Source organism: Schistocerca nitens, chromosome 11, assembly GCF_023898315.1.
Source record: "Schistocerca nitens isolate TAMUIC-IGC-003100 chromosome 11, iqSchNite1.1, whole genome shotgun sequence".
In the NCBI taxonomy this organism is placed as follows: Eukaryota; Metazoa; Arthropoda; class Insecta; order Orthoptera; family Acrididae; genus Schistocerca; species Schistocerca nitens.
Window position 1 is genome coordinate 192,932,897 of NC_064624.1, and position 12,188 is coordinate 192,945,084.

The 12,188-nt window shown below is 42.7% G+C and overlaps 1 protein-coding gene across 1 annotated transcript in view; it reads right to left on the reverse strand.

The window, feature by feature from the left end:
- Nucleotides 1-7,688: 7,688 nt before the first annotated feature.
- The window catches only part of LOC126213081 (immunoglobulin domain-containing protein oig-4-like), a 36,178-nt gene continuing 31,678 nt past the window's right edge, over nucleotides 7,689-12,188 (reverse strand). Inside the window, exon 4 of the mRNA XM_049940669.1 lies at nucleotides 7,689-7,860. Within this exon, the coding sequence (XP_049796626.1) occupies nucleotides 7,702-7,860 (159 nt within the window). The 3' untranslated portion in view covers nucleotides 7,689-7,701. The remainder of the gene's footprint in view (nucleotides 7,861-12,188) is intronic.

Genomic DNA, 12,188 nt, shown 5'->3' on the forward strand with positions numbered 1-12,188 from the left:
ATCTCATCAGTGAATCGTATCATTGATATCTTTTCGTCCTGCATTTTAAGATTTACTTTGATTTAATTTCTTCATTTCATATATTTGTCCATGGTATTGTAATTTTGATTCCTACTGTTCATTTGTGTTACGACGATGCATAAATTTTTGGCACCTGTGCACAGCCAAAACAGACTATTCCGTATTTTGTTTTTTATAGATAGAACGGTACTTTCACCAACTGCGACATAATCATGTGTACAAACAGTGATCCAATAGTGTAAAATGCTTTTTTATTCCAGTCTCTGATCACAAATGAATTCTTTAGACGATGACAGGTTTCAGTCTGTAAAGACCATCTTCAGATCTTTTTTACACCTTGTCCTAAAGTGATACGGTCATAATGCCATCGTCAAAATATATAAATATAATCAGCATAGTATGAATCTATGTGACGTTGCTATTCTGATTATATTTATATGTTTTGACAATGCCATTATGGCCGTATCACTTTAGGACATGGTGTAAAAAGATCCGAAGATGGTCATTACAGACTGAAACCGGTCATCGTCTAAAGAATTCATTTGTGATCAGAGACTGGAATAAAAAAGCAGATCGGTCGGTACTTGTTTGAAATTACATGGATAAAAATTTCATATAAAAAAGGTTAATACCATGGTTAAAATAACATATGCAGTATGCACTCCGTCTTCAGGCTAGAAATGGCCCATCGGAACCATCCGACCGCCGTGTCATCCTTAGTTGAGGATGCGGATAGGAGGGGCTTGGGGTCATACCACTGCTCTCCCGGTCGTTATGATGGTTTTCTTTGACCGGAGCCGCTACTATTCGGTCGAGTAGCTCCTCATTTGGCATCACGAGGCTGAGTGCACCCCGAAAAATGGCAACAGCGCATGGCGGCCTGGATGGTCACCCATCCAACTACCGACCACGCCCGACAGCGCTTAACTTCGGTGATCTCACGGGAACCGGTGCATCCACTGGCCGTTGCGCACAAAATAACATAGCAAAGGATTAAAAAAAATTGAAACCAGTTAGTTGGATAAATATAAAGACCGCAGATATTTCGGTGAAGATGTAAAAACCAATTTCTATCACGCGATCCGAATTCACAAGCTTCAGCATATCAGTGGAATTCCTTGACCACTGCAATATAACGCGATTGTAGTACCGGTACTATTTTCAAGGCTTTAGCGTATCAGAAGAAATTCCGAATTTCTGATCGATTACTTGCAAATGAGGACCTACCACGGTCAATGGTTGCATGATGTGATACCTGGGACTCTCAACAACGCTACCGTATAGTCGATTTTAAAAAGGCAATCCCACCCTTGAAGACCTCACCTTGTTAGGAGGGAGACCTATCACATACGAGCGAAATGCCCTGAAGTTTATGCCTTCAAAGCCTTACACCAATCTCAAAGCGGAAATAGAATGCAGTTCGTTTAGACGCCTTTAAAAGTTGCAGCAGAAAGTAAAAACGGAATAATACAGTCTGTAACAACTTTTCAACGTATGTTAAATCCTAATGTACTGAATGACAGACCCAAATTCCAATTTTTCAGAATATTTTCACTTTGTCATATTAGGAAGCAACTGCTGCAGAATAATTTATTAAAACGCGAGCTCAAAAATAAAACAGGTGCAGGATGAAACCTTAAAGAATAGTGGTGGTTGTTCTTTCTTCTCCTGTATGAAAAATAATTGTAACATACAAGATGTGACACTTGTCGCAAGCAAGCGAAACGCCTTTGCGTTTATCTCTCCAAAGTTTTCAGCTACATCCAATCCAGATCTCCAACCCAATTTAAGCTTTTTTTATGAATCAGGTGTATAAAATCCACTCTACTGGGATCTGTTTGTACTGTCGACAGTCACATTCAGAATCTGCAGGGTTTTCTGGATAAACCTTTCTCTGCGCCATATTCACGTAACTTTTGGAGTTGATGTCTATTGACATCAGAAGTTATTTTCTGTGCATCTTAATGCTTGCTCCATGGTAATTCCTACGCTATGTTAATGGCTGTCAAAGAAAACTCACCGTCAGTTATCTGTTCTGTGATAGGCTCATAAAAGCAAACGGTGCAGTCGCCGATTTGGATTAAATATTCGTCGAACAAAAGTGCAGTATTGGGTGGTTTCAACGTGATTACAACGTAAATACAGTGAATACCGTTTATAGCGATATCGCTTTTAACGAGATACTGGCTATAAAAGTGAAATCTAACGGTCCCATATAAATCCTATGTACAGGGTGTTTCAAAAATGACCGGTATATTTGAAACGGCAATAAAAACTAAACGAGCAGCGATAGAAATACACCGTTTGTTGCAATATGCTTGGGACAACAGTACATTTTCAGGCAGACAAACTTTCGAAATTACAGTAGTTACAATTTGCAACAACAGATGGCGCTGCGGTCTGGGAAACTCTATAGCACGATATTTTCCACATATCCACCATGCGTAGCAATAATATGGCGTAGTCTCTGAATGAAATTACCCGAAACCTTTGACAACGTGTCTGGCGGAATGGCTTCACATGCAGATGAGATGTACTGCTTCAGCTGTTCAATTGTTTCTGGATTCTGGCGGTACACCTGGTCTTTCAAGTGTCCCCACAGAAAGAAGTCACAGGGGTTCATGTCTGGCGAATAGGGAGGCCAATCCACGCCGCCTCCTGTATGTTTCGGATAGCCCAAAGCAATCACACGATCATCGAAATATTCATTCAGGAAATTAAAGACGTCGGCCGTGCGATGTGGCCGGGCACCATCTTGCATAAACCACGAGGTGTTCGCAGTGTCGTCTAAGGCAGTTTGTACCGCCACAAATTCACGAAGAATGTCCAGATAGCGTGATGCAGTAATCGTTTCGGATCTGAAAAATGGGCCAATGATTCCTTTGGAAGAAATGGCAGCCCAGACCAGTACTTTTTGAGGATGCAGGGACGATGGGACTGCAACATGGGGCTTTTCGGTTCCCTATATGCGCCAGTTCTGTTTATTGACGAAGCCGTCCAGGTAAAAATGAGCTTCGTCAGTAAACCAAATGCTGCCCACATGCATATCGCCGTCATCAATCCTGTGCACTATATCGTTAGCGAATGTCTCTCGTGCAGCAATGGTAGCGGCGCTGAGGGGTTGCCGCGTTTGAATTTTGTAGGGATAGAGGTGTAAACTCTGGCGTACGAGATGATACGTGGACGTTGGCGTCATTTGGACCGCAGCTGCAACACGGCGAACGGAAACCCGAGGCCGCTGTTGATCACCTGCTGCACTAGCTGCTCATTGCCCTCTGTGGTTGCCGTACGCGGTCGCCCTACCTTTCCAGCACGTTCATCCGTCACGTTCCCAGTCCGTTGAAATTTTTCAAACAGATCCTTTATTGTATCGCTTTTCGGTCCTTTGGTTACATTAAACCTCCGTTGAAAACTTCGTCTTGTTGCAACAACACTGTGTTCTAGTTGGTGGAATTCCAACACCACAAAAATCCTCTGTTCTAAGGAATAAACCATGTTGCCTACAGCACACTTGCACGTTGTGAACAGCACACGCTTACAGCAGAAAGACGACGTACAGGATGGCGCACGCACAGACTGCGTTGTCGTCTATATCTTTCACATCACTTGCAGCGCCATCTGTTGTTGAAAATTGTAACTACTGTAATTTCGAAAGTTTGTCCGCCTGAAAATGTACTGTTGTCCGAAGCATATTGCAACAAACGGTGTATTTCTATCGCTGCTCGTTTAGTTTTTATTGCCGCTTCAAATATACCGGTCATTTTTGAAATACCCTGTAAATACTGTATCTAAAAAAATCGCTTAGTACGGCATCGCTTATTGAGCCTTTATTTTCGGAAAAATATATCGGCTATAGCGTCCAGTGTTCGTTTTTGTTTCTTATGTATTACCAACTACAATGGAACGCTTATTTTCAAAATTGTGTTTTCTGTAGATTGTTGGTTTGAAATTAATATGCATATTAAACAGATAACGATGTTTCAAAGGTGGGAAGTATTTAATATTGAAGAAAATATGGCGATTAGGAAATGGGGAAGCAAACGAATCATTGCGGAGGAATTGGATGTCTCACACTCAACGATTTCTACAATCTGGCAGGACAGAGGGGAAATGCGGTTTCTTTTCGAGCACAATTCCTTGGAAATCAAGCGGGTGAGGTCATCTGCGCACAATGGTATAAAAGAAAAATTCTGTAATATTTTACAGAGCTGCTGTGGATCGTCAGCAAGTCTGTTACTTCAGACATGCATAAGGATCGTTGTATAATGTGGATTGTAAACGTAGAGTAAATATCTCTGGAGTGCGCCTTGCGTTCTGCGCATTTTGTCAACATTAAACCAGGATTGTCACGTGTTTTCGGGACTTCGCTGCGCGTGTGTGCTTTCCGCAGAGTTTGAAGTTAATAATATCAAGAATTTTGTTGTGTTTTCACCGTTTGTTGATAGTGTAATAGCGATGGTGAATTACTGTTGTTGCTACGGATGCAAAGAAAAATATGTGAAAGGAGGGATAGTAACTTTTCGTGGGTACTATGTTTAAAAATTTCGAGACGCATTATAATTAAGGCTTGGTTCTGTAGACCTATTTTTCTACGATTTTATGACTATATAATAGACATTACGGCTCGTACAAAAGGTTACAAACAATCGCTTCCTCTCGTAAATTTGCTAGTGGAACAGGAAAGGGAATGGTTAGTTGTTTCAGCAAATACAGTCCTCCATGCATTTATCAGTGACTTGTCGATTATGCATATAGATTTGAAAGATGGGAGACAGATAAATTCAATAGAGTGGGAGTCTGTAATTGTCTTCGTATAATGTGTGTGTCCAAACCTTTTTGTTTACTATAAAGTTACAGTAGGAGACCGTGTATAGTGTGTCTAGGACATGGAGAATGATTATGTGTGATTTATATTTTAGTTTCCTGGAGGATGAACAAGGAGTAAAGATATGGCTCCAGAAAATAAGGAGGAGTAATTTTGTCCCCACAAAATATTCCGAAGTATGTTCAAAACACTTTGAAGAGGAATTTTTAGACAGAGAAAAATTTGGACGTGTGTGGCTGAAGGTAGATGCTTTATACCAACCATTTTTCATTTTCCACAGCAACTACTACCAATTTCTGCATCAGCTTAAATACATTTTCTGCACAAATCAAATAAAAAACACAATAGTGTAGCTAATCAAAGTACACATTCATCTTCTTTGGTGTATTTTGCCTTCAATTTATTTTCTTCACCATTTGATTAAGAAGCGTAAAATATTAGTAAACATGTCCCCAAACCCTTTCAGTTGTGTCGCTCTCCACCTCCCTTAAGGGTGTTATATGGGTTGACTGTTAGATGACCAACTGTATTTGCTTTACAGTACATTTATTCTCTGATCACCTTTTTTTCCCCCTTCTTACTCAGTCTACTATTTATTTAATAAACTGGGAGCAAGTGTGTAAAATGCGTTAAATAAACACTTCAAAGTGTCACCAGTAAGAAAAATTGTGCTTTAGGTCGCAAAAACGAGAAAATAAATACGCAGAAATGGCAGAAAAAAGGACGAAATAGCAGAGATATAATCGCTAATGTGTGGAAAATTCGGTGTTTTTCTGACACTTGCAAAAGTACTAGCGTACTGTCGAGTCGTTTTGCAAGACTATCACTGCAAAAATGTACGTCAGGCTCTGTAATACTATAAAGTGCCGTATCATACGGAAAACTACAAAAAATCGAGTGCATCCGAACTGTGACACCTATCGCAAAGAAGCACAATGAAATATCACTTGCCCTTAAAAGATACGTAGCTGGTTTATTCCCGGTATCAAATGGATACTGTTAAAATGTCTGCGCAACATATATAAATAATTCAAGACACGTACGAAAAGAATCCGTCTGTACTAGGGATGTAGTGACATTCTAAATATACAGGGCGCTATATGGACAAACACACGACGTCCCGAGATCACGTGACCAGGCCGGTAATGTATGTTGACAACATAAAATATGTTCCGCGCATGTGAATGCTCACTCCAGAGATATTTACTCTATGATTGTAAACAGAGACATTGTACAATAAAACAATAAGGGACGAAGTTGTCATTCACTACTATTACACTAAACAGCAGTTACAGTAAGTTTTAAACATGCTTAATATTTTATCTCATTCATTATCCAAGGCTATGTTCGACATTATTGAACAGTTTACATCGTTGCTACTTATTTCTCCATTTATTGACTGTTTTTACATTTTGCTGGAATGTTATTGCTCCATGTATCCTACGAAAAGTTCCTCTTCTGTGCCTCGCCATAAATACTCAATTGTTAATACTGTAGGTACAGTGTATTTCTACTACTTTTTGATGTTCTAACTATATAGCAGCCTAAAATTTACAGATACGAAATTTTTATCAAAAAACAAAACAAAAATCTGGTTTGCGCGAGGATCTGCAATTAAGAGCGTAAATCGCAGGTCCCTTTGACGTCGTTGTAAGCGGTTTCGACTGTACTCTGTTCGTTGCAGTGGCGCACTAGCGTGTAGCCAGAAACTAGTGGTTTTTCTTTTTTTTTTCAGGGATTGCTGTACAAAAGTGTCATAAGCTGATGAAAATATTACTGCGTAATTCTTGCGAATGTGAGAAGAAACTCAGATTTCGATTACTCTCAACTTCACGCATATTTTGCACAATGGTGTAAGTAGGCTGTTTAGGTTTTTATGTTGGTAACCCCACGTAGCGCTCTGTATGAAAATCACTGACTGTGCTGTGTGCAGTCTGTGGCTGGTTGGCATTGTTGAAATATTCGCTATTGTAGTGTTGGGCAGTTGGATGTGAGCAGCGCGTAGCGTTGCGCAGTTGGAGGTGAGCCGCCAGCAGTGGTGGATATGGGGAGAGAGATGGCGGAGTTATATATATATATATAAACAAAGATGATGTGACTTACCAAATGAAAGTGCTGGCAGGTCGACAGACACACAAACATACACACAAAATTCAAGCTTTCGCTCCTACGTGGAATGTTTCCCTCTCTCTCTCTCTCTCTCTCTCTCTCTCTCTCTCTCTCTCTATATATATATATATATATATATATATATATATATATATATATATATATATATAATGTCTTTTGAACACTATTGAGGTAAATACATTGTTTGATCTCTATCAAAATCTTTCATTTGCTAACTATGCCTATCAGTAGTTAGTGCCTTCAGTAATTCGAATCTTTTATTTAGCTGGCAGTAGTGGCGCTCGCTGTATTGCAGTAGTTCGAGTAACGAAGATTTTTGTGAGGTAAGTGATTTGTGAAACGTATAAGTTAATGTTAGTCAGGGACATTCTTTTGTAGGGATTTTTGAAAGTCAGATTGCGTTGCGCAAAAAATATTGTGTGTCAGTTTAAGCACAGTCATGTATAATTGTTATAAGGGGACGTTTCAATGGTTACACTTGTTGACATTGAAGGACAGCATTCTGCCGTACTGATTAGTCCTACGTGACCGTTGAAGGAAAAAATTACACTTTGTACTTGCGGTAATTGCTTTCGTGCACTAACAACACTTTTTCAGCGCAGCGTTGGTTTTTTTTTTTTTTTTTTTTTTTTAGGAAAACAAATGCTCAACAGCTTGTCGGGTGGCTGTATCGCGACAAAAGCGCTACTTCCGGGCATCGACCCGTTTTGCACGTGGACGCGTGGCTAGTCGAAGGCGATGCTGAAGTCGGTCTTGAAGCTCCGCCGGTCTATGGAGTACATGTTGTCGGCTGAACACTCGTACACCCCCGCGTCCATCTGCGTTGCCGGATCGATCTCCAGTTTCGACTTTATCTGGTCCTTGCCGATTGCCCACTCGTGAACCTGCGAAAAAAAAAATTAAATACGGCAGTCGTAAGAAGAAATTGTCATTAAAATTTACATCTACATCCATACTCTGCAAACCACCTGACGGTGTGTGGCGGAGGGTACCTTGAGTACCTCTATCGGTTCTCCCTTCTACTCCAGTCTCGTATTGTTCGTGGAAGGAAGGATTGTCGGTATGCCTCTGTGTGGGCTCTAATCTCTCTGATTTTATCCTCACGGTCTCTTCGCGAGATATACGTAGGAGGGAGCAATATACTGCTTGACTCCTCGGTGAAGGTGTGTTCTCGAAACTTCAACAAAAGCCCGTACCGAGGTACTGAGCGTCTCTCTCGCAGAGTCTTCCACTGGAGTTTATCTATCATCTCCGTAACGCTTTCGTGATTACTAGATGCTGCTCTCCGTCGGATCTTCTCTATCTCTTCTATCAACCCTATCTCGCACGGATCCCACACTGCTGAGCAGTATTCGAGCAGTGGGCGAACAAGTCTACTGTAACCTACTTCCTTTGTTTTCGGACTGCATTTCCTTAGGATTCTTCCAGTGAATCTCAGTCTGGCATCTGCTTTACCGACGGTTAATTTTATATGATCATTCCATTTTAAATCACTCCCAATGCCTACTCCCAGATAATTTATGGAATTAACTGCTTCCAGCTGCTGACCTGCTATATTGTAGCTAAATGATAAAGGATCTTTCTTTGAGATTCAATTGTCATCCCCTGCACCATGCGTCAATTCGCTGCAGATGCTCCTGCATTTCAGTACAATTTTCCATTGTTACAACCTCTCGATATACTACAGCATCATCCGCAAAAAGCCTCAGTGAACTTCCGATGTTATCCACAAGGTCATTTATATATATTGTGAATAGCAACGGTCCTACGACACTCCCCTGCGGCACACCTGAAATCACTCTTACTTCGGAAGACTTCTCTCCATTGAGAATGACATGCTGCGTTCTGTTATCTAGGAACTCTTCAATCCAGTCACACAATTGCTCTGATAGACCGTATGCTGTTACTTTGTTAGTTAAACGGCTGTAGGGAACTGTATGGAACGCCTTGAGGAAGTCAAGAAACACGGCATCTACTTGGGAACCCGTGTCTACGGCCCTCTTGAGTCTCGTGGACGAATTGCGCGAGCTGGGTTTCACACGATCGTCTTTTTCGAAACCCATGCTGATTCCTGCAGAGTAGATTTCTAGACTCCTGCACATCTGTTCGACGTCCCTTCTTGAAAACGGGGATGACCTGTGCCCTTTTCCAATCCTTTGGAACGCTACGCTCTTCTAGAGACCTACGGTACACCGCTGCAACAAGGGGGGCAAGTTCCTTCGCGTACTCTGTGTAAAATCGAACTGGTATCTCATCAGGTCCAGCGGCCTTTCCTCTTTTGAGCGATTTTAATTGTTTTTCTATCCCTCTGTCATCTCTTTCGATATCTACCATTTTGTCATCTGTGCGACAAGCTAGAGAAGGAACTACAGTGCAGTCTTCCTCTGTGATACAGCTTTGGAAAAAGACATTTAGTATTTCGGCCTTTAGTCTGTCATCCTGTGTTTCAGTACCATTTTGGTCACAGAGTGTCTCGACATTTTGTTTCGATCCACCTACCGCTTTGAAATAATAACAAAATTTCTTAGGATTTTCTGCCAAGGCAGTACATAGAACTTTACTTTCGTATTCGAAGAACGCCTCTCGCATAGCCCTCCTCACACTACATTTCGCTTCGTGTAAGTTTTGTTCGCCTGCAAGGCTTTGGCCATGTTTATGTTTGCTGTGAAGTGCCCTTTGCTTCCGTAGCAGTTTTGTAACTCATCTTCAACTTTTGTAGTCCTATCTTCCTCAATTGTGAGTAACATTACGCTAGATTGATAATTTTTACTTTTGGACCGTCTAGCTAAAACTGAAAGAAGCACAATTTTCGTGGCATAGACGTTTCGCCTTTATTCTCTGCAAGGGCTCTTCAGTGGCCTGGAATATTTACTTAGTTTTACTATTTAGATTACATTTTGGGGCAGTGTACTGGTTTTCTATGGCGTAGTAATATTTTAAATTCTACTTTCAGGTTGCGTGGACGATTTTCTGCATGTTATGTTTCTGTTCCATTTTAAACGCTGTTCCTCTTTTTATAATTGCCACTTGGGGTTCTTGTTTTCCACATTCCACAGCACTAGGAACTGAACACTTGTTTTGATGCAATGCTTTGGTCTGTGTTGCCGACTGTCGGATGTTATTGCCAACTTTCGAGTATAATTTTGAGATATCTGTGACCTGTTTATGTATGCACATATGTTTCTGTGTGAAATAGTATTTCTTTTGGTGAGCTTTTATTATTATTACTACTATTATTATTATTTGTGTGTGTGTGTGTGTGTTTGTGTGTGTATGAACAGAAGGCGAAGGGAGGAAGGAGGGAGAGAGAGAGAGAGGTGGATATATACAGGGTGGTACATTGATAGTGACAGGCAAATATCTCACGTAATAAGCATCAAACGAAAAAACTACAAAGAACGAAACTCGTCTAGCTTGAAGGGGGAAACCAGATGGCGCTATGGTTGGCCCGCTAGATGGCGCTGCCATAGGTCAAACGGATATCAACTGCGTTTTTTTAAATAGGAACCCCGATTTTTATTACATATTCTTGTAGTACGTATATCAAAGAATTTCATCTAAGAGGAGACATACACTAGCACAACAGAGGGGAAATGAAAATGGATATTCTGAGACGCAGACTAGTAAAAACAGCCCACTCACCCACAGTCTGCTCCCTAAAAATTTTTATCAAATTAACACCGTCAGCATGGTGCAAGGGCGGACATGCCGCCGCCGTCACCCCCCGTCCATCTTCTCCAGTTTGCCGATGACACCGCCTTCCTTGCCCTTGCCCGCACCCTGCAGCGCTCCCAACACCTTCTCCAATCCCATCTTGACCGGTTCACCGCTTGGTGCAACCAGTGGTTCCTCGAGGTCAATCCTTCCAAAACCCAGGCGATCATTGTAGGCAAAACCACTCCTTCCTTCCGCCTCCTTGATTTCTACATCACCATCTATGGCCGTCCTATCGCCCTCACTCCCACCCTTAAGTACCTTGGCGTCACCCTCGACCATCGCCTCTCCTGGACTCCCCACCTCCGGACAATCCAAGCCAAGGCACGCTCCCGACTCAGTCTCCTCAAGCTCCTCTCCGGCCGCACGTGGGGTCTGGACCCCTCCACCATCCTCCACACTTATAAATCCCTCATCCGCCCTATCCTTTGTTATGCCCATCCGGCTTGGATCTCCGCCCCCCCTACCTTTTCTAAATCCCTCCAAATCCTTGAACGCCATGCTCTCCGCCTCGCCTATCGCATCCGTCTCCCCTCCCCTACGCGGATCCTGTATGATCTCATCCCCTTCCCCCACCTCCTCCTTTTCCTTGAAAGGATACGGATCCTGTACACCTCCCGTAAACTCGATCCTCCTCACCCGCTCGTCTCCACGATCCTCTCCCACCCCCGCCCACTGCCGCGCCTGTATTCCCACGTCCCACCTGGTCTCCATCTCTCCACCCTCCTTACCCTCTCCCAAGGTGGCTTCCGCGAGCTCCCCCTCCCTGATGATGTCCTCCTCCCCTCCATCTACCCCTCCTATCAACTTTGACCCTGCCCCCCCACTTCCGATGTCCTTTCCTTTAGGCACCCTCCCTCCCTTCTCTTTCCTTTTCCCCCGTCCCCTCCCTCCACCCCTCTTCCCCCGGGCTTCCCCTCCCCCTTCCCCCCTCCCCCTCTCTCCCGTGCCCCTGGCATCTCTGCTCTGCTCTGCTCTCCGCTCTCCCTCTCCCCCTCCCCTTCCTCCTCCTCCTCCTCCCTTGGCAGGTCCCCGGACTCGCACACGCTCAGTGAACATTCGCGCGCCGGAGATCATCGCCATCAGTGTCTCGTGTGTGTGCCTTCGTCTGTTTTAGTGTTCTTCGTCATCACGCCTCATCTGTTCACGTGTGCCGTCGCCGTCGTCCGTCTTCTGTGCGCCGTGTCAACGAGTGTTAGTGTATTTTCGTCCAGCGTGAACGGCTTCGTGTTTATTGTTTTTGTATCTACATTCTTTGCCCGCCATTTTTTTGTATTGTCTGTGTCACCTATATATCGTATTATTGTACCCCTTAAGGCTGAAGAGCAGCGTATTATGCTTAAAATTACAATAAAGGAAAAAAAAAAATGGTGCAAGCCTCCTCAATTGTTTCAAAGAAAACTGTAGAACTGGCTGGCTCAAAATCCATTCTATAATATAACAGAATTTTTTGATGAAGAAAGGCTATTTACAATTTGTACAGAAACAAGATGACAGT